This window comes from Leptosomus discolor, chromosome 1 (assembly GCF_034619465.1).
Source record: "Leptosomus discolor isolate bLepDis1 chromosome 1, bLepDis1.hap2, whole genome shotgun sequence".
In the NCBI taxonomy this organism is placed as follows: Eukaryota; Metazoa; Chordata; class Aves; order Leptosomiformes; family Leptosomidae; genus Leptosomus; species Leptosomus discolor.
This window is the reverse complement of record NC_141391.1, coordinates 2,136,117-2,158,743: the sequence shown is the minus strand read 5'-3', so window position 1 is coordinate 2,158,743 and position 22,627 is coordinate 2,136,117. Positions and strand designations below refer to the sequence as shown.

General features: G+C 56.9%; 3 protein-coding genes across 3 annotated transcripts in view; all 3 read right to left on the bottom strand.

The window, feature by feature from the left end:
* Positions 1-4,715, bottom strand: part of PGM2L1 (phosphoglucomutase 2 like 1) — a 42,129-nt gene extending 37,414 nt beyond the window's left edge. The window contains exon 1 of the mRNA XM_086475626.1: positions 4,588-4,715. Coding sequence (XP_086331752.1) covers positions 4,588-4,698 — 111 coding nt within the window. The 5' untranslated portion in view covers positions 4,699-4,715. The remainder of the gene's footprint in view (positions 1-4,587) is intronic.
* An 11,622-nt stretch (positions 4,716-16,337) lies between these two features.
* On the bottom strand, positions 16,338-16,655 carry KCNE3 (potassium voltage-gated channel subfamily E regulatory subunit 3). The gene has a single exon (XM_086481617.1). The coding sequence runs from the start codon at positions 16,653-16,655 to the stop codon at positions 16,338-16,340; it is 318 nt and encodes a 105-aa protein (XP_086337743.1).
* Positions 16,656-19,374: 2,719 nt separating this feature from the next.
* On the bottom strand, positions 19,375-21,488 carry LIPT2 (lipoyl(octanoyl) transferase 2). Its single transcript, XM_086481616.1, has 2 exons — positions 21,020-21,488; positions 19,375-20,049 (listed from the first exon to the last, which is right to left on the bottom strand). The coding sequence occupies exons 1-2, from the start codon at positions 21,486-21,488 to the stop codon at positions 19,817-19,819; spliced, it is 702 nt and encodes a 233-aa protein (XP_086337742.1). The 3' UTR covers positions 19,375-19,816.
* Positions 21,489-22,627: the final 1,139 nt, after the last annotated feature.

Genomic DNA, 22,627 nt, shown 5'->3' with positions numbered 1-22,627 from the left:
TTGTCTTTTTTTGGTAACCTTTCGGGGTTGTTCCTCGCCATCCTTGTTTCCTCATATTTATGCATCTTCAAATATATGTGTGCGTACATATGTATGTGACATGCACAGATATATAAATGTGTAAATATATGTGTATATATAATGTATATATGAATATATACATATATAAAGTGTACCTATGAATAAACCTGAGGGGTGCACGAAGGAATCCAGGTGGGTGGAAGGCACCAGGGTTGGGTGCTGCAGGGCTCCCCAGGAGCCAGCCAACAGACAAGCTGCCTCTCTTATATCAGTCCAATACAAAACAAGAAACAAACAAAAAAACCTTATAAAACTGCCTTTTTTATAGTCACTTCCACACGCCTTTTTAAATAAACTGGATGGAAACTTACTGTAGTAACGCTTTATAGCTCACTGCTGCTAAAGCACGCAGCTCACAGCTTCCCAGACTGCTCCCACTAGCGTGCTGGCCCCTTTCTTGTGTCAGAACAAAACATCTATGCAGCTGCAGTGAGTCTGATCGATAACAAATCCATCCCTTCCCCCCGCCACCCTGGAACTATTCCCTGAAGGGCACAAACATTGTGCCAGCTCAGGCGGGTAGCGAGGGGGAAGCACAGCAACAAGGAAGTGTGGGACTACCTTCTTTCTGCAACTCTCTCATTGTGATCTGACACAGAATAAAAGCCATCCGTTCCTCAGAACATTTTAAAATGATTAAACCACCCAAATACACATACACCAGCAGTTAAAAAAACCCCACGGAGTCCTGTATCACACAGAACACTTATATTTGTGAACTGCGACATACCTAACACAGGGAAGTTCCAAGTTATGCAAAGCAAGCCTTAATGCTCAAGCCTTATTTCTGATATCTGAAGAGTCAGAGCGTGTAAACACAGAACAGCGACACCCTTTCCCGCCTCCGTGACACCACCACAAACTGCAGTATAGCTTATTTATCAGTACAGACAGCAATGCCATGAAGTATAAGTCTCAAGACTATCCTGATGGACTTCATGTAGTTCAATGCCTTAGAACAGGCACTAAAGCACAGCACTGGTGCTATTTCAGAGCTTCCCCCGTTTCACAAAGTTGTTTACATGCCCTCAGTAGTGTTGGTTGGACCAAAACAGGTTTTCTTCCCCAGTCTACCCAGAATCAACTATTTCAATAATTCACAATTTTTTCTTCCATGTTTTAATGCTAGAGCTTGCAACACATACACACAGTTTTGTAGAATTTCTCTTCTCACTTGTGGCCAATCCCTAGACTTTATTTTCCCAGGTTTATTGCTTAAAAATTCACTTTAAAGTCTTAATAAGAAAAAAACATTGCAGCTGAATGACAGGAGCAGGCTATAAGTCTCTAAATACCAAGCCCATTTCCTCTTGAAACACACCTTAAAAGCCACAAAAATTAAAAGAACACTGAGGGGCACTCCTAAAAAGCCCTAAAACCAACCAAGCCCCCTTGTTATCCACGCTACATTTGTGCGCTGACAACGGATCCATAAGCTAGTAAAACAAAACGAGAGCACAGTGAAAGGGGCCTGCACAAACAGCCCCTGGAGAACTAGTTTCAGTTTCCCCCCCCCCCCCCCCCCGTGATGCTCCAAGCACAAACATCCCCTTTTCCCAGGTACACTCCACCACCGCAGCCCTGGGACAGGCTGTGTACAAACCCTCCTCCGTATCTTTACTGAAGGTGGGCAAAGCTACACGACACCGAGCTCGCCCGGGGAACCGGAGTCTCATCAGCGATCCGACAGGGCTAATTAATAAACCAGCAGCCAACAGCTTGAGCTTCGGCTTCATTTTTACAGAGGAAGGACTTAGCGGGGGGGGGAACAACAGGGCATCCACTATTTACTCTGACTTGCAGGCAAAGCCGTAAATCTTTCTTTAGGACCATGTTTTTCATTAAGTAAATCAGGATCTTAACCATGCTGTTCTCTCCCACCAGCTGCTGAGCCAGTACGCGACCCTCAGCCTTACACCGAAACCTCCTCTGCTGCCACGTACAACAAATGCTCTGTGCCGAGCACCCCTCGTTTTTGTGCCACTCTGCGTGTGGCACATTCTTGTCACTCTATAAAGTCACCTAAGACAAGCACATAAAAACATTACTACAACCAAGGTCCAAAATTCTAACATTTGCTCTAAAGAGAAGCAGTTTTGTTGGAGACAATTGCTCTGACACAGCTTTCTACACAAGGCAGCTCCTTTAGGAGACTCAAGGCAGATGTGGAAGTACAACAGGGAAGTTTAGAGAGTGGATGAAAAGGAATTAAAGGGAGAAAATACAGAACAATGACTAAGCACTCGCGTAGTTTACTAACAAGGACCAAACAAAAGGTGGGCGCCTGGTGCCTCCAAGAAAAAAAAAGTAAATACACAGCAATTAAGGAGAGAGAACAGGAAAGGAGGGAGATTTAATTAGGGAGCTTCCTTTAAGCCAGTTGCTAGAAGCATTAATGAAGATGCATGACACTGGTGAGAAAGAGGAGGAAAGCAGAAAGATCATCATATGGTCAGGTTTCCTCCACCCACTCACTTCCCAGCCCATAATCACTCCCAGTTTTAGGTTAGCACATATACCCAAATGAAAAATTATGAAGAGCACAGCACTGAGAATTAATTACAGCAAATAATTTTCAATTAAGCCAGAGGACAAAAGCTCCCTACAGCTAAACACCGCTGTGAGTGTAGTGCATAGATTTATTTTTTTTTTCCTTGATCAGAGGCAGCAAAAATCCCTACAGCTCAGGAAGCTGGGGGGCAGGGAAGGGACGAGACAGAGCCTCAAGCTGTTTGATAAGCAGCAAACCTCCAGAGACCTTATTTCCTAGGTTTGAGGTGAAATACAAGGGCATCGGACAAATAATCCCTCCTCGTGCCGCACTTTCTGGTTTCTCCCTGCCTTCCCGTCCCACACCACCTTCCCCTCTCTTGTTTACATCCTCTACAGAGCGACTGCAAGTGCTCCTGAACCACCCATGCCCCCAGCTGTGCAGCCCCTCTCCTGCAGGAGCACCGAGTCCCCCCTCTCCAGGCCATTTTGAACTCTCAAAATTCACAGGAACCCTCTCTGAAATCGCTCCAAGTAATAAGCTGAAGCAGCCTTTTAGGAGAGGTCATGATTATCACCTAGGGAACCAAGGGTAAGCAGGTACAACCAAACTGACTCTTTAGTTTCTATCTTAATGGTTAATTTTGGTCTCAAAGAGCTATAGAAACAGTAATACTTCACTACTGGTGGTTTTAATCAAAATATTTTCCCCCAGTAACTTTAATATTAAAATGTGTAAGTTCTGACTTCATACATTTTTAGGATAAACATATATTAACCTGTTGTAAAAAAAAAAAACAAACCAAAAAAAACCCACAACACACACAAAACACACCTTTCACTACAGTAACCAGAAAATATATAAACAAAAATAATTTACTAGAGTTCAATCTGGCTTATCAAGTGTATTACCAGGAATGCCATTTCCTTTCCCCCACTCCTTCCCTCCCCTCCATGCCACTATTCCGAGATATTTTCACAACAGCAGCTCCGAGCACAGAATGTGCAGACACAAGTGTCAAACCCTGCAAAAACGGGAGGTGAAAGCGTATTTCCAAGCAGCAGAAAGCTCATCTAAGGGCTGTCACGTAGAGTCTACTTGTAGCCCTCCTGCTTTGATCCTGACAGGACCAAACTAAAGAGGAAACAGCATAAATACATCGACAATCATTCTCATTAAAGTAAAAAGAAAAGAAGAAGCCACAGACAGAAACATAAAGCATTGGTATTTCGCCCTCCCCCATCTCCAAGATATTTTTTTAAAAGCACAAGCCATGATGTTCGGGCAAACCTGCTGATAAAAAAAGTAACCCTTTGAACAACAAGCTAAGCAAAATAACCTCCAATACCATACTATTATTATGGCCTCAAATTTGCCTCGGGTGGCTTAATCTGAGCTAACCAAACCCACAGTCCTCTCGACACCCCGCAGGAGCTGGAAAGGAAAGGAGCACGGCAGAACGTAGACCTCTGGAGCCCGTTCCGTTCCTGTGGGGGGGTGTTAAAATTCAGGAAGCGATGGAAAACAAAATCATGCCTTTTGACTCTTCACATTAAAATGGCTTAACCCTTCCTTAAAGCCCATTTCACTCGACACACGTGTCTGTATTCCCGCAGAAGCGGCAGCGACGCGAAGCAGGTGCCGTACGCCATGTGCCAGCAGGATGACATCATGCCATCCCTCCGCCAGGTACAGCCCTTGGATGGCCGCACGCCTCCCTTCTCCCACGTTAAGGATTTCTCAGCCACGGCTGGGTTTTTTTGGGTTCCCCCAGACCCAGAGAGAGATTTTTTTTCTTCAAAGGGCACCCACCATCTCGGGGGAAAGGGCCCTGCCGAGGGAAGGCGGAGGGTGCCAGGGAGGGAAAAGGGACCAAACGCCACCCTGGGCACCGGGGAGGGTGGGAAGGAGATGGCAGAGGCGATGGGACCGACGACAAAACAAGGAGAAGCCCCCACCGAGGGCGGTGAAGGGGACGGGGGGGTGTTCCCGCCGCCCTCCCGCCTCACACCCACCTTGTCCCAGCTCAGCCACTGCCACACCGCCCTGTCGAGCTGCGCGTCGCCGGTGCTGCGGGCGATGAGCACGTTGGAATTGACGTCCCCGGGGGCTCCGCACTCGCCCATGTCGCCGCCTGCGGGGGAGGGGGGTTCGCGGGTGGAAGCGGGGGACGACGACGACGACGACGACGACGGCTTCGCTTCTTCACTCCGCGACGCCCGCCGCGGTGCCGCGCATCGCCTGAGGGAGGGGATGAGCGAGAGGAGGCGGGACGGTGCCGCGGCGGGAGGCGAGGGGAGCGGCGGCCGCTATTTACCTCCGCTCGACGCTCCCGACGGCGATTAACGGCGGCCGCCGCCTCCACCGGCACCGCTCGGCGCCCGCCCCGCCCCAGCACCGCCCGCCGCCGCCGCTCGACAACAACCGCGGCCCCGCCCCCACCAATCCCACCTCGCCCGCCTCACCGGAGGGGCAGCGGGGCGGGCCCCTCCCTGCTCGGCCAAGCTCGCGGCAATGCATGACGGGAAGTGTAGTCCGACCGCCGCCCCAGGCTGCGGAGGGGCGGGGCCGGCGGGAGGGGAGAAACTACAACTCCCGGCAGCCCTCGCGGCGCGCCCGGTTCGCCTCAGGGTGAGGGTAAGCGGGAAGGGCCGGGGGGCAGCGGCTTTGCCTCTCTCAGCGTGCCCAGCTGCGGCGGCCCGGCCTCTCCCGCCGCATACCCTCTCCGGTACCCGCGTCTCTCCCTCAAGAGCCCCGCTCCGTCCTGCCCCGGGCTCCCCGGCGGGGGTGGTACCGGCCGCACGGGTGGGCAGCCGTCGGCGATCAGTGTCACGCAGGAGGCCCTCAGGAGGCCTGAACAGGGTCGGGGTGGAGGCTCCCTCCTTTTGTTTGATGCGAAAAATCCCGTGCGGTGTGTCTCTTACCACCCCACTAAACAAGCGCTCTCTGCCTGCTGGGTGATCTGGATGAAGAACAGCTAAAAACCTCCCTGGTTGTGCCCCTGCTTCAGCCTCCGAGGCAGACTTCAGCGCTGCCACGCGGGTCACCTGTTCCCTCTGAAAGGATAATGGGAATGGCACTAGCCGGGGTGACGAGCTTGTTTTTCCGAAGCATTTCCAGACAGGCCTCAGCAGCGATTCGATTGCCATGAGGAGGAAAATTGTAACCCCTGTTTCCCCTTCCCAGGCTGCAGCCGTTCTAACTGAATTGCCTGTCCCCGAGCAGAAGGCCATGGCGGTGGCCGCATCCCGCAGCGCATCCTCATCCCGCAGAGCATCCTCATCCCGTCGCAGAGGTTGCCATAGTGACAGCAGGCACTGCGGAGGGATGCGAGGCTTTGGGAAGACAAGACCGGCAGAAGGCAGTGGGGACTGCTGCCCAGGGGACGCTGGCTGTGCAGGGAGGTATGAAGCGCTGGGGTTGTCAGCGGCACAGGCTGGAAAGAGAGGCTGAAGGAAGAGGAAGATGCAATGGAGGGATGACAAAGATGTGGGGAGGCGGTTTGGGGTACCCGAGCGGCATAGCAAAGGATGTTGTTGAAAACTAAATATAGAAGGGAATGGTCCATTGTAGGAAGCTCAGAAATCTCTAATATCTCACGCTTCAAAGCTCTCAAGTCAGTGTCCTGAAGGCACCTCTTTCTTGGCAGCAGACACAAACAAATCCTCCGGTCCAGAGCTCTGACTCGAGTGTGGGGAAATGGACCTTTAAACTGGTCTATTACAGTAAATTACTGATAGAAGTCAACAGGAGATAAAGATAATAAGAAGGAAGTAAGTCAACATAAGTCTTCTGTTATCACTAGCAGACTCTCCTAAGGTTGTTTCTGGTATAGAAGGAGAGTCTGGACACTGATAGAGTGAGGAAATCAGGTGTAATAGATGACTCAAACAGTGAGTGAGTGGGATACGCCATCTCCAGATGGATGTGGGGGAACCGTCCTTTGGTACTGATGCTCGGAGAAGGAGTGAGCCTGTGGGGCAGCAGGGAAGGGCCCTACGACCATGGACCTCTCAGGACAGAGGTGACCCTGCCAGCCCAACCTGAGAGCACCTCCGCACTTCCCACCAGCTCTGGCTTCACCCCATAGGCTTCTGTGCCCGATGCCACCCACCCCCTATGCTGTTTCCTCTCCTGTGCTTACTTTTTCTCTTTCTCCCACATCTCCCTATAAAGAGGTGGCACCTGCAGCAGCGCTGAAGCCATCCTGAGCCCAGCAGTCTGATGTCCAAAACCATGCCCCAAACAGCCAGACGCTGGCACATTTCTCCAGGTCTCAGAATAGCTGACGAGGGCGGCTCGTGCAGTGAACTTGCACCTGAGAGTCAGCATGAGGTGCACCACCTGCTTTTCATACCTTTGCTGCTCTTTTCTCCTCCTTTGTGTTTTGTCTTCAAGGAAAGAAGGCCAGAGCCCGGCATAACAGGAGCTCCCGCCTGTAAAACCTTTGTTTTCCCCTCAAAAAAGGACAATGGCTGTGTTAAATACCTCTCTGAGGAATGTTTCTTACAAAAAATCTGTACCTATTTGGAAGAGCAGTAAGAGATGTCGTTAGAATGAACAGACTTTGTACTTCAAATGCTTCGATCCTTTTTTTTTCTGTAGGCTTAATGAAAGCTTTAAATTATTCTGAATTATGATTTTTTTTGCTGTCAGAGCAGGCAGGCTCTTTCTGTACATGAAACCTTGAACCTCGTTGAGTGATTTCACGCAGGACGGTGGCAGCAGCGCCCACACCCTGCGTCACCAGCGCTCAGCTATGTGGCCATGATTAAAAGCAGGATTTTCCCGTCAGATACCTAGACAGGAGAATTACCATTCTCTCAGATGTCAACGCTCCTCTGTGATTATTTCCCTGAAGAACAGATAAAACAGCCTCGTAGAGAGTAGAAGTCTCTGCCTGTTATTTCTTTACCAGGAATAACCACAGCGTGAAGGGTTTGAAACGTCTGAGGATCTTGCCAATGCATCTGAAGTCAGAGAGCAACGACCTAGCTTCCAAATATTTCCCCTTGAGAGGAGTTTGGTGAGCTAGCTCTGAGGCACCACGGCGTGTGTAGCAGATGCCAGGCAGCCCGAGCAACTCCAGAGCAGGGCAATCATATAAAATAGATTAGAAGTGATACGGCTCAGATCCTGCTTAGGGAGATTTGCTGTGTTGGCCTGGGGAAAACACTGACCTCACGGGAGATGACCATTAAGTCCAATGTATTTGAGGGTTTATCAGCTATCAGAAGAATTTTTAAAGCTGATTATGTCGCTACAGGGAGGCGAAACTGAGTCCCATCTGCTTTCGTGCTGTCGTGGAGAGCAATAGTGAAGAAGCCGTCGTAGCTCTGGACTTGAGCTGCGCTGGGGCCTGGCACCTCACGGCTCTCCCAGGCACTTTGGGGTGATTGTAGAGCCTCCCCGCACTCCCTGGCCGCACATGTTGCCAGCTGAAGTCTCTTATTTTCGTGTATTACTAACGACAACATTTCCAGTCCTTGCGGCCGTGGAGGAAAGCCAGAAAAGAGGCGATTAACCTGCCAGTAAAGGAAAGCCAACATTTCTTTCACCCTCCCGTATCGTTTCGCCTAATTGAGGCACAGCATGCTCAGACCAAACTGAGCAGCAGCAAACCCTCTGGGGGCTATAAACCACGGGAGAGGCCACGTTGCCAGTGGTGAGTACGAGCCAGGCTGGGAGGAGAAGGGCTGACAGGCTGCTGGCAGCCGCCGGCTCGTGTGCCAGGAGCTGCCAGAGCCAGTGGGCACCGTGGCCAGCCAAAAGGAGCGGGTGCATCCACACATGCGTACGTAGGACTGTGCCTGTGTTGCTCGTGCTTTCAGGGAGAGGCCCTGCTCTCTCCCTTTGGTGAAACTCAGAGTTCCCTGCACGTAGCAGGATTGCAACTACGCAATGGCAGATAACTGCCTGCGCCCCCAAAATGAGAGTTTTCTTCTAACAAAATCATGTAAGGGGGTGGAATATCTCCCTTGTGCTGAAAGGCTGAGGGAGCTGGGTCTGTTCAGCTTGGAGAAGAGGAGGCTGAGGGGTGACCTCACCACTGGTTATCAACACGTAACGGGCGAGTGTCAGGAGGATGGAGCCAGGCTCTTCTCGGTGATGGCCAGTGACAGGACAAGGGGCAGCGGGTGCCAGCTGGAGCACAGGAGGTTCCACAGGAACATGAGGAAAAACTTTTTCCCTGTGAGGGTGGCAGAGCCCTGGCACAGGCTGCCCAGAAAGGTGGTGGGGTCTCCTTCTCTGGAGACATTCAAACCCGCCTGGACGCATTCCTGGGTGACCTGCTCTGGGTGGTCCTGCTCTGGCAGGGGGGGTTGGACTAGATGGTCTTTCGAGGTCCCTTCCAACCCCGAACATTCTGTGATCCTGTGATCCTGTGGTTTAATACAGACTTGTTAATAACACACAGCTCCTGTTTGGGATTTGCAGTTATGCCACGTGAGCGCATCTGTTCCCCTTCGCGTGGTGATATGTGGCTGTCCTCCTGCAGGGTTGGCTTTGCAGCATCTCAGCGTCCTACCCCTGCACACCGTGGCCAGATTTTCTTCTTACTAATGTGTTTAATGAGGGTTTTTTTTGCACAGAAAAAGGGCTAGGCATGCAGTGATGTCACCACACGTCGGAATTAGAAAAACATCCGTACAGTCACGTTGGCACCTTCAGCGATCTGGTACCGCAGCCCAAACCCTCACCCACACCAAACCAGATGAGCTCTGTCCATCGCACAGCTCTGCCCAGCCCTGCGCCAAAGAGCCTCGGGGCTGAGCCCAGCCCCTACAGGGTTTCCATGGCAATTTCACCCCACACGGTTTATTCCAAATCTCCCGTGATATTCCAGGTTGTTTTTCCGCCGCCGCCGGTTTCTGCAGCGAGCCGGGGTCGTGCGGGATGATCCCAGCGCATCCTTCTAGCTCGCTGCCGAGCCCCGCAGCAGGCACCGAGCGTGCCCTCGCTCTCCAGCACGTCTTTTGTTTTATTATTTATGTAGCCTGAGCACCCTGTTCTCCTGTGCCTCCTGGGTGAGCTGCTCATCACACAGCACCTCCCATCCTTTCAGTTCCCTCTCTCGGAAAAAGGCAGCGCAACTCTCACTGCCGGCAGTAATGCCATCCCTGCCAGTCGACAGCGTGCTGCACGGGGAGGGGTGGGTGCCTTTTGGGGCCTGAACGCTGGTTTTAATCCGATCTGAGGTCAAAGCAGCCGAAGGGCTTTGTCCTGACGAAGCGCGGGCACTCTGCAGGCAGAGCCCACAGAAAGGGAACGGGCTGGCAGGGAGGAAGGACGCAGCGGGGACCGCTGAGATTAGGGAATGGCCACCCCTGGCTTGGTGCTTCGTGATGTCAGCGCTGATCCTGCGCCCTCCAGCACGGACAACGCACTCCTGGACTCCCTCAGGAGCAGAAATACCCGCGCTTTAAAAGCAGGGTGGAACGTGGAGCTGCGAGCTGCTGGGAAAACCTCCACTGGCAGTCCAAAGGGAGGGCAGGGGGCAGCTCTCCTCACTGCCGCCGCAGTCTCAGCGCAGTCTCGGGTTGGTTCGGGGGCCCCGCCGCAGCCGGCGAACGCAAACGGTGGGATCTTTCCTAACAGGCAGCTTGGAGCCAAAAACCACACCCCAAGTCCAGTTGTGCCCGCAGGCATGTGTCTGAGGCAACAGCCCGGAGCCAGCAAGCAGAGGGGAACTTGGGCTCGTAACCTCTCCCCACCCTCATCTTTTATCCTAGCTGATAAACCCCATTTTATAGGCTCCGGTGACTGAGCGTTTAATCTGGGGGTTAATCAACTACAGCACATAGGTGTGACGGTATTTCCCAGTGGGTTAGCAAGGCAGGCGTAGGGGTGGCAAAGCCACGGCGAGCATCCCCGTCCCCAGCACCCCTCCGGAGTAGGCGCCGTTCCAGCTCCCCACGTCCTCCCTTCGCTCGGGGCGTGGGCTCCTCCCGGGGCTGCTATTTCACCGGGGGAAATTTCGGCGCCTCTTGCTCTCTCAGCACCCCGCAGAAGCTGGCTGTGCTCACCAGTCCCTTCAGACATCCTTTACTAACCAGAAACCAAATGCAGACCTGGTTATTTTTAATCCTCCCCTCTAGGTATTAATAGCTCTGCCGAACAGTTTTCCACCAGCCGCATCCATCTGCAGAAGAGAGATGCGACGGGCCCATTTGCTCTGGTGAGAGAACCAGAAAGGAGCACGGATCAGGCTTTTCACTCCAATTTATCGCCTCAATTAATCCCAAAGTACGGGCTAAGTTGTGCAGAACTGAGAAAATTTCTGAAAACCGAAAAGCAATGCTGGGAACTTTCTGCAAGGAGAGTACGTGACATCCCGGGTGTCTGGGATTTCCTGATTGTCAGTCAAAATAAGTGATGCTTCGATCTTTATTAATAAAGAAATGCTGCTTTTTCTTACCATATGGAGCAGCTTTTGTAGGTACCCGCAGGGCAATCAAGCTGAACTGAACTCCCCCGTGACGGCGCAGTCCTGACAGTTAGCTTTATGACCAGACTTTTGATGACATTGCTACAGCTTGTCGACAACATGTGCATATCATCCTTCAGCTGGACAGACCCCAGGTCTCCCTTTCTCCTCCCCTCATAGGAATAGGGGGGGAAAAGGGAAAAAAAAAGAGCAGAAAAAGGGGAGACAGACAGACCTGCGTTGCTGGAACAGCGGCGGTGCGGAGGTGGCCGGGGCTGTTTCTTACCCGTGAGTGCAAGATATCACTGGGGGTCCAACGTCACCCCCAAATCCAGACTCTGCCTGCTGAGGGCTCCTCTGCTAATTAATTTGGTGCCAATTTGGGAGCGCACGCAGGCAGCCGTGGCATCGCACGTGCAGGCTGCTGTGCTACCAGACTCCAGGGAAGGGAGAGGGTGCTCTGCCCAGGGGCTCAGGAAGCCAAAGTCTCCTGAACGCTGCATTTTTCCACCGGGTGCTTTAAAAAAAAATGACTTAATCTGGGTTAGGCAAGAGCGGGAGCTGCACCCAGCGCTGCTCGAGGAAGGGCTGTGAGAGAAAACCGCTGCAGCAGCACACATCAGAGGGAAGAGGGACATGTCAGAGGTGGGGTTTGGGCTGAGCAGCCCCTGGAGAAGAGCCGTCAGGAACCGGTGCTCCCTCTGCCGCCGCCGAGATGCACCCAGCGCTGCCAGCAGCACGCAAACGCGACCTCGCAGAGGGGCTGGAGGGGGCTAGCTGGGACAGGCAGAAAATTAAGAGCAGAATAAATGTTTTCCATCGCACGTAATTTGGTTTCCCACATCTGATACCAGCCCAGTGTGAGAGAGGCGACTCAGATGGACAGCCATCCGTTGCAGCAGGATGATAGAAAACAGAGGAAAAGGCCCATGGAGGACTTTGAGCGACCGGCCCGGCATGGCGATGCCTGCAGAGCTTCCAAACAGGTCAGATTCGTTGGTTTGAGTCACCTTTTGTTTCGCTCGTCCCTCTGAACAAGGGTATTGCTCCAGCCGTGATGCCGCAGGGCTGTCAGCAGGGCAGCTTGCAGGAACAGGCTGTGTCTTTGGTGAGGGAAACTGATATATTTAGAAGAAACGGATGTGTTTTAGACAGTGAGGGTTTCTGACCTGAAGGAAAAGCTCGTGTGGTCAGGAGCGGCCCCGTTCCTGTAATAATGACCTCTTCACCTCCCAGAAAATCCTTTTAATCCATTGCACAGGCAATGGCCAACCCCATCTCTGAGCAGGGCTGATGGAGTTACCTTGCAGGAGGTCATCACCTCTGCTCTCCTTCTGGAGGAAGACGGGCAATAATGAATAAATAACGTCACTGCTCGTGATTCTGTAGGATGCTGTGAGCTCTGCCGCAGGGCTTTTGTCCGACACTCGCAGCGCTGAGCCCCATGGCCTGGCATCTACGCAGCCAGGACACCGTTACAGCTTCACATCTGATTTCTTGGGGGTAACGATTGCCACTGAGGCGTGAACTGCCTTTAATCCTCTGCCCAGCTTTTCCACCCCTCGCTTTGTAGCATTTAGTTGCCGCTCTGTGAGCTCATTAGGACTCCTTCATAGCTAACAGTCATTTAATTAGCAAATATACATCACCCGGTGGTACCTATGCACCAGACCTACCAGCCAAATCGTGCTGCAGCATCTCCCCCAGGTCACAGCGTGCTCCAGCCAGCACAATGAGCACAACCAGCAAGAACAGCCGACAGGGAGGGCGAGAGGGGCCTGGGGAAGTTACCCTGGGAAAGTACCGTACACCACAAACCGCCAGAGGCACCTCACACCGTTAGCTAACCATCCACTGATACTCCCTCGGCGATACCACCGCTATCAGTCCCTGCGCTGCTGCCGTTTCACCTTGCACAGTTCTTATCGAAATGCCCGGCATCAAAGCAGTCCCAGCAACAGGCTGCCGCGATTCCCGTTGCTCTGACAATCCTACCACTGAGTCACTAAGCCAAGGTCAGCCTGAACTTCCCACACACATGACGTTTCGATATCCTTTTCCAAGTACCGGGCAAGCTGCTACAGACATCGTCTCGCCTGTGATTCATTGCCAAGGAAAAAAAATCTTAGAGAAATTGGCCTCCCATGAGCCCTGGGTTTTTTTCTACCTGCACTGCTTAAAACCCAAATGTAGTCAGCTACGATCGGCAGGGTTGGATTTAGTGATTTGGCCAAGGCCAGCATTTCCCCAGCTCTTCTTTCTGAGCGCCTGACTGTTAAACTGCATGAGTGTTCCCTAGAAATCATCTTCTCCTGCAGCTGCAGCACAGGGAGCGAGGCCAGATCCCCATCAGCTTTGAGGAGGAATCTCTGAGTTCTGGGATGAGAACCTCATCAGTCTCGAAATCCTTCCGCTGGCAGCTGAAGCAAACCCATTTCGGGAGGCTCCCAGATCTGTCCTTTCTCCATATCTCTATGTCTCCATATCTCTATGTCTCCATACCCCTCCGAGCATCCTCAGCAGCCCAGCACAACCCCCTGCTGAGGATGAGCTCATCAAGCCGACCCAGAGCTGTGTGTCCCAAGGGGACACTGGCCAGCCTGGAGCCATGGGTCTCATGGGGCCACCCAACCAGCCCAGAGCCTTGGGTCCCAAGGGGACACCAGCCAACCTGGAGCTGTGTGTCCCATGGAGACACTCAACCAGCCCGGAGGCCTCGTTCCCAAGGGGTCACCAGTGAGCCTGGAGCCCTGGTTCCCATGGGGACACCAGTGAGCCTGGAGCCATAGGTCCCAAGGGGACACCAGCCAGCCTGGAGCTCTGGGTCCCAAGGGAACACCTAACCAGCCTGGAGCCCTGGTTCCCAAGGGGACACCAGCCTGCCTGGAGCCATGGGTCCCATGAGGACACTCAACTAGCCCAGAGCCCTGGATCCCAAGGGGACACTGGCCAGCCTGGAGCCGTGGATCCCATGGGGACACCCAACCAGCCTAGAGCTGTGGTTCCTGTGGGGACAAGCCTGGCTGCTCTGACCCTGAGGATTCCAGGGTGCTCTGGGGAAGAAGCCTGTGGCATTGGGACCCTGAGGCAGCTGCCACAAGGTGGCACTGGCACCTTGTCACCCAGCCTGGTGGCATTCAGCCTGAGGCCCCAGGGCATCCCCCCAGCCCTGCCACAGGCTCTGGGCCAAATTTAACTGCGGGGACAGACGGGAGGAGCTGCCGATGGACGGGAAATCGGGTGAATAACAATCACTGCAGGAGCTATGTCTTGCAGGAAGGTTTTTCCCCTTTTAGAGTCTTCTGGATGAGGGAAAAACAGCATTTTTTTTTTTCAATTTTTATGACATAGAACCCTGTAACAGGGTTGTCTCCCCCCCGGATCACAGCAGCAGAAGAGACTCCAGGGTCACCAGACCCATCCCAGCCACCCCCTCTCCCAGGAGGTCCAGTGGCCATCGGGAGAGGCAAGAAGACCACATCGCCGGGGGGTTTGGGGGTACCACGCTCTCACCATCACGGGGACCCCCGTCCTGGCCCTGGTGGGTGGGAGCAGCTGCTCCGCAGCTCATCCCGCCGGAGGAGCCAGCATTAGAGCAGGACAAACACCGCGGAGGCGGAGAAAACCCAAGCGTGGTGTGTGCTTGCACAAACCCACCCAGCGGAGGGTTGCTGTCTCGGCTGTCCCCGCCTGGCCCCATTCCCCTGATTTATTTGCAGATAAAGGGTTTATTTTCCTTTCCCAGCGCTGCAACTGCAAGACAAACACCGCGATGCCTCTCGAGCTACTTCCCGCTTGGGCCAGGTGCCAGGGGACGTTGGTGGTATTTGCCTCCACATTCCAGAAAGCCCCGCCGGCACCGCGTGCCCAGCTCGGAACTCAGAGCAGGCTCAACCCCAAAGCTGGCAACACCCGAGGGCTCCCCAAAACCCCCTGCCTTGGGTTCTGTGGCCAAGCCAAGGGCAGGGGAAATCAGGAATTGGTTGCGGCGCTGCTGCCATCCCGGTGCCTCCGGTGCCAAGGTTTCCAGCCCTACCCCAAACGCCCTCGCATCCAGTATTATTTTTTGGATTAGGGTTTGGCGTCACTGTTTGGGCTCCAGCATCACAGCCGTGTTTAACCTTTGAACGCAGGCTGAAAGGCCTCTACGGGCCAGCTCATCTAGCTGGGATTAAACACATTAATTATGCCATTATTAACAGTTTAAGATGTGCGAGGGACTGGGTCACCAGCGCTGCCCCACAGCCTGTTTTGAAGGACGGGGACATTTACTGTCCTGGACACTGGCCACTCCCCAGACCAGTCCCAAACTCAGCCAGCTTAATAACGGAGCCAAAGCCAAGGAGCCCAGCAGGACCCGAGAACATCCCCTTCCCGTCCGCCGCTGCGCCTTCGCCCCGTGGAAAACACATTTGGGACCTGCGGTACAAAAGGCCAAAGCTACAGCTGACAGCAGGAAGGAAGCAGGAAAGACTCCGGCATCACCATCCGGAGCTCGGAGAGACCTTCGGGGACACGTGGAGCCGGATGCCTCTGGCCAGGCTTGGGCCACGCTCGCAGTGTGTGCCCGCGACTTGAGCGATGCTCCCCGGACGGCGGTGGGGAGAAAGCATCTCATGTCCTGGGACGGGGGCTGCAATGCCACCTAAGGGGTGCCCTTGAAGCCACCCCAGCAGCAGATTTAGCACTTACAGCATCCCCCGGGCTCGGGCAGCCGGGGCAGGGCACCAGCACAAAGGGGTGCCTCACGCATCGCCCCCAACGCCGACTCTGCTCAGAGAAGAAGCAAACGTGACCCCACTGGAAACCACCGCCTCCTTTAATTCCCCGCCAGAAAAGCGGGGCCCAGCCCGGCTCAAAAATTACAGGGTTTTACCCCCAGAAAAGCCCGCTAGCCTGTGTCACGAAGCTGCTGGGAGCCCGTGGAGGTCGATGCTGGCTGATCTGAGTGAGGAAATGGTGAATTTTTCTCTTCGAAGACCCCTGCCAGCCTCGGCAGGCCGCTGTGGGAAAGGAGCTGCCTCTGCCATCCCGTCCCCTCCAGGGCTCAGCTGAGGTGGGTCTGCAGGACCAGGACCTGCCCATGGGTTGCACCCTGCCGGCTCCTGCTAGACAGGAGCTATAGCCCAGCCAGGACGTCCCCGTGGTGCTCACAGCAGGGCTGAGCACCAGCATGGGGACACCGGGGGTGGGGGGGTGGGGGGGGAGCAGTTTTCCAAGCAGCTTTGGGGCCAGGCTGGCCGGCAGCGCTGCCCCATCCCGTAAGCAGCAGGATGCGCAGCAGCGACGTGACCCCAAAACCATCAGCTCCCAGGGGACGAGGCGTTGGGGACGGGCTCAGATCATGGAGACCCTGTTCTTGATGTAGACGTGGTACGGGTCGCTGCGCTTGTCCACTTTGCGGGAGCGGGTGTAACCCAGGATGAGGCTCCCCACCGTGGCGGCGAAAAGCGTCATGACGAAGAGGATGTACATGTAGGCGTTGTCATTGCGGCCGGGACGGCCGCTGCGGGCGCTGGCATTGCGGGCGGCGGCAGCGGCGGTGGCAGGGCGGTCGGCGGGGCAGAGGATGACCCCATGCAGCGTTTGGTTCAAGGCATTAAGCACCGCCTGGAAGCTTTGGTGCCAGGTCTCCGTCCGGTTGTCCTCTTCCATGTCCTCCTCCAGGCTGCGGGGAAGGACAGGGAGGCTCAGCCGGGGCCACCCTCATGGCACTGGTGCCCCCGGAGGCTCAGCCCTCATTGGTGCCCCCGGGACAATGGCGGGGATGTCCTGCCCGATGCAGTGATGACCCCAAAATGGTCCTTGCAGCACCTTCTCTGCCGCACAGCAAGGGTAGGAGTGGGGCTGTCTGAGCCCTTTTGCATTCACAACAGCCCCCTCCCCAAATCTCACTCCTTCCATAGAGGGGATAAAGCCCCTGGAGTTTCAGGGTAGCCACTTGCCCCCCTCTCCTCCCCGGGGCTGGGGACAATGGGGGGGACGCAGCTGTCCCAGTGGGCTGGGATGGTTGAGTTCAAGCCTGCTCCCCTCAGGGACGTGGTGGGGTGGTGGGACCCACCTGCGTCCTGTACTCTTGCAGGGTGCAGAGCCAGCATCCAAGGGATCCCGGGGGGCTGTCTGAGATCCCCCATCCTAAGTAACAGCTCCGGGACTGATCCTGCCATGCATCGACCCCGCTGGCTCCAGGCTGGGTCCCCCGGGGAGAGCAGGGACCTCCTTTTCTCCCTGCGGGTCCTAGCCCGGGGCCAGGAGCCACGACTGCCTTGGCAGGGGCGCGCAGCTCCCCACGCACTCCCGTGGACCCATCCTGAGGGGTCGCTGCCCTAAACATGTCTGTCCCCTGACACCCCCGCCCCCCGCCTGGGATTTCCCTCCCATGGGTCCCAGACCCCCTCTGACCTCCCTCCGGGTCATGGTGCCCCTCTGCCAGCCCAGCCTGGACCCCCATGTGCCCTCTGCACCCTCACATCGCCGGAGCCTCGGAGCAGGCACGGACAGGAAGGGACATGGGGACACGGTCCCCCACGTGTGCCATCCTTTGGGACACACCGGCCCCACAACCACTGTCATCCCCCAGGGTATCCACCCCGTCCCCCCCTGCTCCCGAGCACCCCCATGCCTGCAGCACCAGCAACTCTACTCCATGCACAGGCAGCTGACACCCCCCCGCCCAAAAAAAAAAGGGTCACCCCAAACCCGGGGTGCAGCTCCCAGGACGAGACCCCAGCAGCGAGGAGGAGGAAGGGGCTGAGCAGCCACGAGCCCACAAGGATGGGCTCAGACCCGGCTGTCTTCCTGACTTCGAGACAAGTTTGAAGCAGGAGGGAGGGTGAATTGGGGAGATTTAGGGCAAGATCAGGGTTAGTCCCAGCAGGGGACCCACAGATGGGGTGTGGCATGAGGGGACCCCTTGTTATGGGGGGGGGTGTAGGGCTAGAGAGAGGAGAATGGGGGAGACAGAGGGGTGGGAAGGGGGAGATCACACTCACCCGGGGTGCCCTCCCTGCCTGCGCTGCTGCCAGGCTGAGCCGGGACTGGAGCATCGCGGGGCGGCAGCCAGGGATGCCGGCCGGGCTGGGAGTGCCCCGCAGCCTCCTCCCCTTCCCGGGGCAGAGCCACCTGCCAAAGCCACCCAGCCCCGACACGGGCCACCAGCCTGTCCCCAACGCCACAGGTCCCGCCACGGCCCCCTTGCCCCAGCCGGATACCGGAGGCCTTAAGAGCCGGACCTTGCATTTCCCTCCTGGCACACGCTGCCGGTCACACTTTCCTGTCCCTCCTCCGTCCATCCCCGCTGTCCCCAAGCCCGGGGTGCCTTCGTCCCTGCTCGCCATCCCCTCCTGGAGCTGAGCCAGCCCCATGAAACTGGACCCCCGAGGTCCTTCCAGCCCCATTGCTCCCAGCTGCACCCTTCGCCCACCCAAAACCCCTGGGGGCTGTGGCATGGGGGCCCTTGGGCTGGCAGAAAGCAGAGGTACCCCAAAGCTCGTGGGGCAGAAAGAAGGTCCAGGGCTGCGGTTAGGGGGTCACGTCTTGCTCCGAGCAGGGCGTGGGGTCTTTATTTGCCATTTTCTGGTTTTCCTGACCCCAAAACATCCATCCGGCTGCGGGGCTGCTCCCCAGCACAGGCGCTGGGTCTGCCAGCAACGGGGGTGACTCACAAATGGCCATGGCCGCACCACACACCGACAGGGGAAGGTTTTGGGGAGCCCAGACCGGGCACTGCCCCTCCCGCCCACACACCGGGAGAGCCACAAGCATCCCCAAAGGGGAGCAAACAGCTCCGGGGAGCTCGGTCTCGGGTTGGCTTCTTACCCCTTAAGAAACCTGTCGATCAAAACCAGTTTGTTGTTAAGAAACCTGTGGATCAAAACCAGTTTATACGTGTCCCCCTACAGGTTTGCATTGATGGGCACAGACCCCAGCGCCACGGCAGCCCCGGGGTGGCCGTGTCCCTTGACGGCCGCTGCGAGCCCAACGCGGATGCTGCAGCCAGGGCAGCCATTTCGGAGGAGCCGACGCCACCTGCACAGACCCCCGGTGACATCTCCTCCAGCACCACGGACCCAGTGGGAGCAAGTCCCCACCGCCCAGCCGGGACACTCGATCCCACGCTGCGTGGTCCCAGGGGGTCTGGGGTGGCCACGGCTCCTCTCCTTGGGCACCCCGATCCCTTCCCTCCTCCTCCCGCTTTCCCACTGCGTTGGCATCGCTCCGGTGGCCTTTTAACCACCAGTTACAATCTCTTATCCATGATTTTCCACCACGCCATGACACCATGGTGAAGATCTTTGCCATGCAAGGATTTCTCTGGGTGCAGGGCGAGAAAAAGATTGTCTTGGGGTAAATAAATGAGCAAAGGATCAGCAGCTGAAATTCCCAGCAACTCTCTTTATAGAAAATCTTCCTCTTTTTATGCAGCAGCGAGGGAAAGATGCTACACCAACAAGCCCCTCCTGCTCTTGTCCAAAGGGCACACAAGCCTTCACTCAGATTTTGCATTTTTGCGGGGAGAAAGGCAGGAAAAAACCCCACAAAAGCGCCTGTTTGGGCATTTCCCCAGCAAGCGATGGGGATGTGGTACCCTTGGAGGTCTCAGCTGAGAGATGGAGACCCATGGGGCTGGGGAGAGCAGCCTCGATGGCGGTTTGGATGTTGAAGCAACAGCCCAAACCTCTGTGCCACCGTTCACACACAGTCGATAGGCAAAGCCACGAGAGCTCTTGTCTGGCAATAAAGCCCCGGGCGGCGGCCGTGCCGCTCATCGGCCGCGCCGAGGGTTTGCTGAAACACCCAGACGAGTCACGGCCCTCCTAGTCCCCGGTATCTTCCGAAAAGACCAAGGTGCAGTCAAACACCTCCTGGAAGGAGGTGAGGAAAGGCTCGAGGACATGGTCGACGGTGACGTGCCGCCCCAGCTCACGGCTCAGCGAGGTGACACCTTTCCCCTCCAGCCCGCAGGGGATGATGTGGTCGAACCAGGTGAGGTCGGTGCAGCAGTTCAGCGCCAGCCCGTGGGAGGTGATGTGGTTCCCGCAGTGCACCCCTGTGGGGGCCAAAGCACCCGCCTGTCAGCACCCATCCCCGGGGACACCAGGGATATTTAGTGACGGTGCTGCTCAGGCCACTATAAACCCCCCCTGCATGCCATGCTCCCCGCTTCTGCCAGGGAAGACCCCGAACCCACAGACAAATTTGGGCAGATGGGGTGCAGCGTGGCCGGTTCCCTCCACTCCAGCCCCACGTCTCCCAGCACCTCCTGCTGTTGCAGTTTTGGGTGGGCTCCAACACGGGGACGTGGTGTAAAGGGGGAGGTCCGGGCTGCAGGACCCAACCTGGGGTGCAGGGCTCCAGGAAGGGGGGCAGGACATGGGGTTGCAGGGCAGGGCCTGCCTGGCTTGCAGGGGAACAGCACCGGGCCTGGGGAGGGGGACAGGGCATCGGGACAAGGCTGGGGACCAGGGGAACAGCACAGGGCCTGGGGAGGGGGACACGGCACCGGGACAAGGCTGGGGACCAGGGGAACTGCGTGGGGCCTGGGGAGGGGGACAGGGCAAGGGAACAAGGCTGGGGACCACGGGAACTGCGTGGGGCCTGGGGAAGGGGACAGGGCAAGGGAACAAGGCTGGGGACCATGGAAACTGCGTGGGGCCTGGGGAGGGGGACAGGGCAAGGGGACAAGGCTGGGGACCAGGGGAACTGCGTGGGGCCTGGGGAGGGGGACAGGGCAAGGGGACAAGGCTGGGGACCAGGGGAACTGCGTGGGGCCTGGGGAGGGGGACAGGGCAAGGGGACAAGGCTGGGGACCAGGGGAACTGCGTGGGGCCTGGGGAGGGGGACAGGGCAAGGGGACAAGGCTGAGGACCAGGCTGCAGGCACCCGGCCCTGGGTGCAAAGTGCTGGGCCCCGGTTCTGGGTGCAAGGCCCTGGCTGGGCTGCAAGGGCCCAAAATCGTGCTGCCCTCCCCGCGCCGCCCTTCCCCCCCCCCCCCCCCCCCCCGGCGCACACCCCCTCACCGATGGCGCAGAGCTTGCTGTCGCCCATCCAGACGCCGGTAAAGGGCGGCGGGAGGGCGCGGGCGGCCGGTAGGCCGAGTCGGCGGCAGAACCGGACGACCAGCGCCTCCAGCGCCGCCACGTAACCGCGCAGCGGGAGGCGACGGCGGCGGAGGTCGAGGACGGGGAAGGCGAGGAGCTGCCCGGGCCCGTGGAAGGTGATCCGCCCGCCCCGCCGCGCCGCCATCAGCCCCGCTCCCCGCTCCCTCAGCCGCGCCGCCTCCTCCGCCTCCGGGGCTCCCCGCAGCCCCCACACGTAGACGGGCTCGGCCGGTTCGCTCAGCACCACGCTCTCCCCGGGGACGGCGACGGAACCGGCGACGGGCACCCGCGCCGCCCGCGCCGCCCCCACGCACCGCTCCTGCACCCTCAGCGCCTCGGCGTAAGGCCGCAGCCCCAACCGCACCACCCGCACCGGCCCCCGCGACATGGCGGCGGCCCCGGGGGAGAAGGGGAGCGGGGAGGCCGCGGCCGCCGGGGCCGCCGGGAGGAGGGGGCGGGCGGGGCGGGCGGCGCGGAGCTCCGCGGCGGGGAGGCGGGCGGGGGAGCCCCGGGGCGGCGGGGCGGGGGGGGGGGAACGGAACGGGGAGGAGGGGATGGGGATGGGCACAGGGATGGTGGTTTGGGGCTGGGACACGGGGGACGGGGCCTGGGGACGTAGAACATGGCCCGAGGCGGGGTGCTGGGGGTGAGGCCTGCGGTGGGGGATAGAAGAGAGGGGTTGGGGACAGTGGATTGGGGACAGTGGATTGGGGACAGGGGGATCGTGCTTGGGGACAGGGGTTAGAGATGGGGGACGGGGCGTGGGGAGGGGGGGATAAGGCACGGGGACGAGGTCAGGGGCCTGGGGGGTGGCTGATAGGGCTGCAAGAGGGGACATGGGGAGGAGAGATTGAGCCCCCCGACACCATCACCGTCACCATAGGGTGTGGGGCGCAGGGCACCAGGGTGGGGGACAGGGCGGCAGTGGCAGGGGCTGAGGATGGGGCGCGGGGACAGGGCTGGGCAATGGCGGACCTGCTCAGCATGGGGTAAAATGGGGATTGTGGGGTGGCACCTCAAGGTCGTGGACTGTAAATAAAGTTAATTGCACTGCTGAAGCGCTGATGCGCCCTGCAGTCAGTCACCCTGCGGCTCTGAAAGCGATAAAACATTCCCACCTCAACCTTTTATGACAAGTGTAGAAAATAATGCAAGTCTGCTCAGACTGCAAAGAAGTCAACCATTAAAACCTGAGCAAACCATTCCCAGCCCGCAGTCCTTCCAACTTACCGACCGGATTAAGCGTGTGAGAGTATGGTTTGATTCTATAGAGCAACCGACCGTGTTAAAAAACTCCTTGTTTTTATCAAAAATACGCCTCGCTGGTAATCTACTCTTTGTCGCCGTGGGTAATTCAGCGGTCGTCTGACAACAGCGTTAACTGCTGTGTGGGTATTTGCAAGGAAGGGAAGGCATTTCCCTTTGTTTACTCATTTTCTCGATGAAAAGGAGCGAGCACTATAATGGCTTATAAAATGAATACAGCCTGGGAAAAAAAAAAAAAGGGGGGAAAAACCACCATAAACC

Coding starts and splice junctions, on each gene's coding strand:
- LIPT2 (XM_086481616.1), bottom strand. CDS start 21,488: ATGTCGCGGGGGCCGGTGCGGGTGGTGCGGTTGGGGCTGCGGCCTTAC. Junction 20,050..21,019: donor CAGCAAGCTCTGCGCCATCG/GTGAGGGGGTGT, acceptor TGGCCCCCACAG/GGGTGCACTGCGGGAACCAC.
- KCNE3 (XM_086481617.1), bottom strand. CDS start 16,655: ATGGAAGAGGACAACCGGACGGAGACCTGGCACCAAAGCTTCCAGGCG.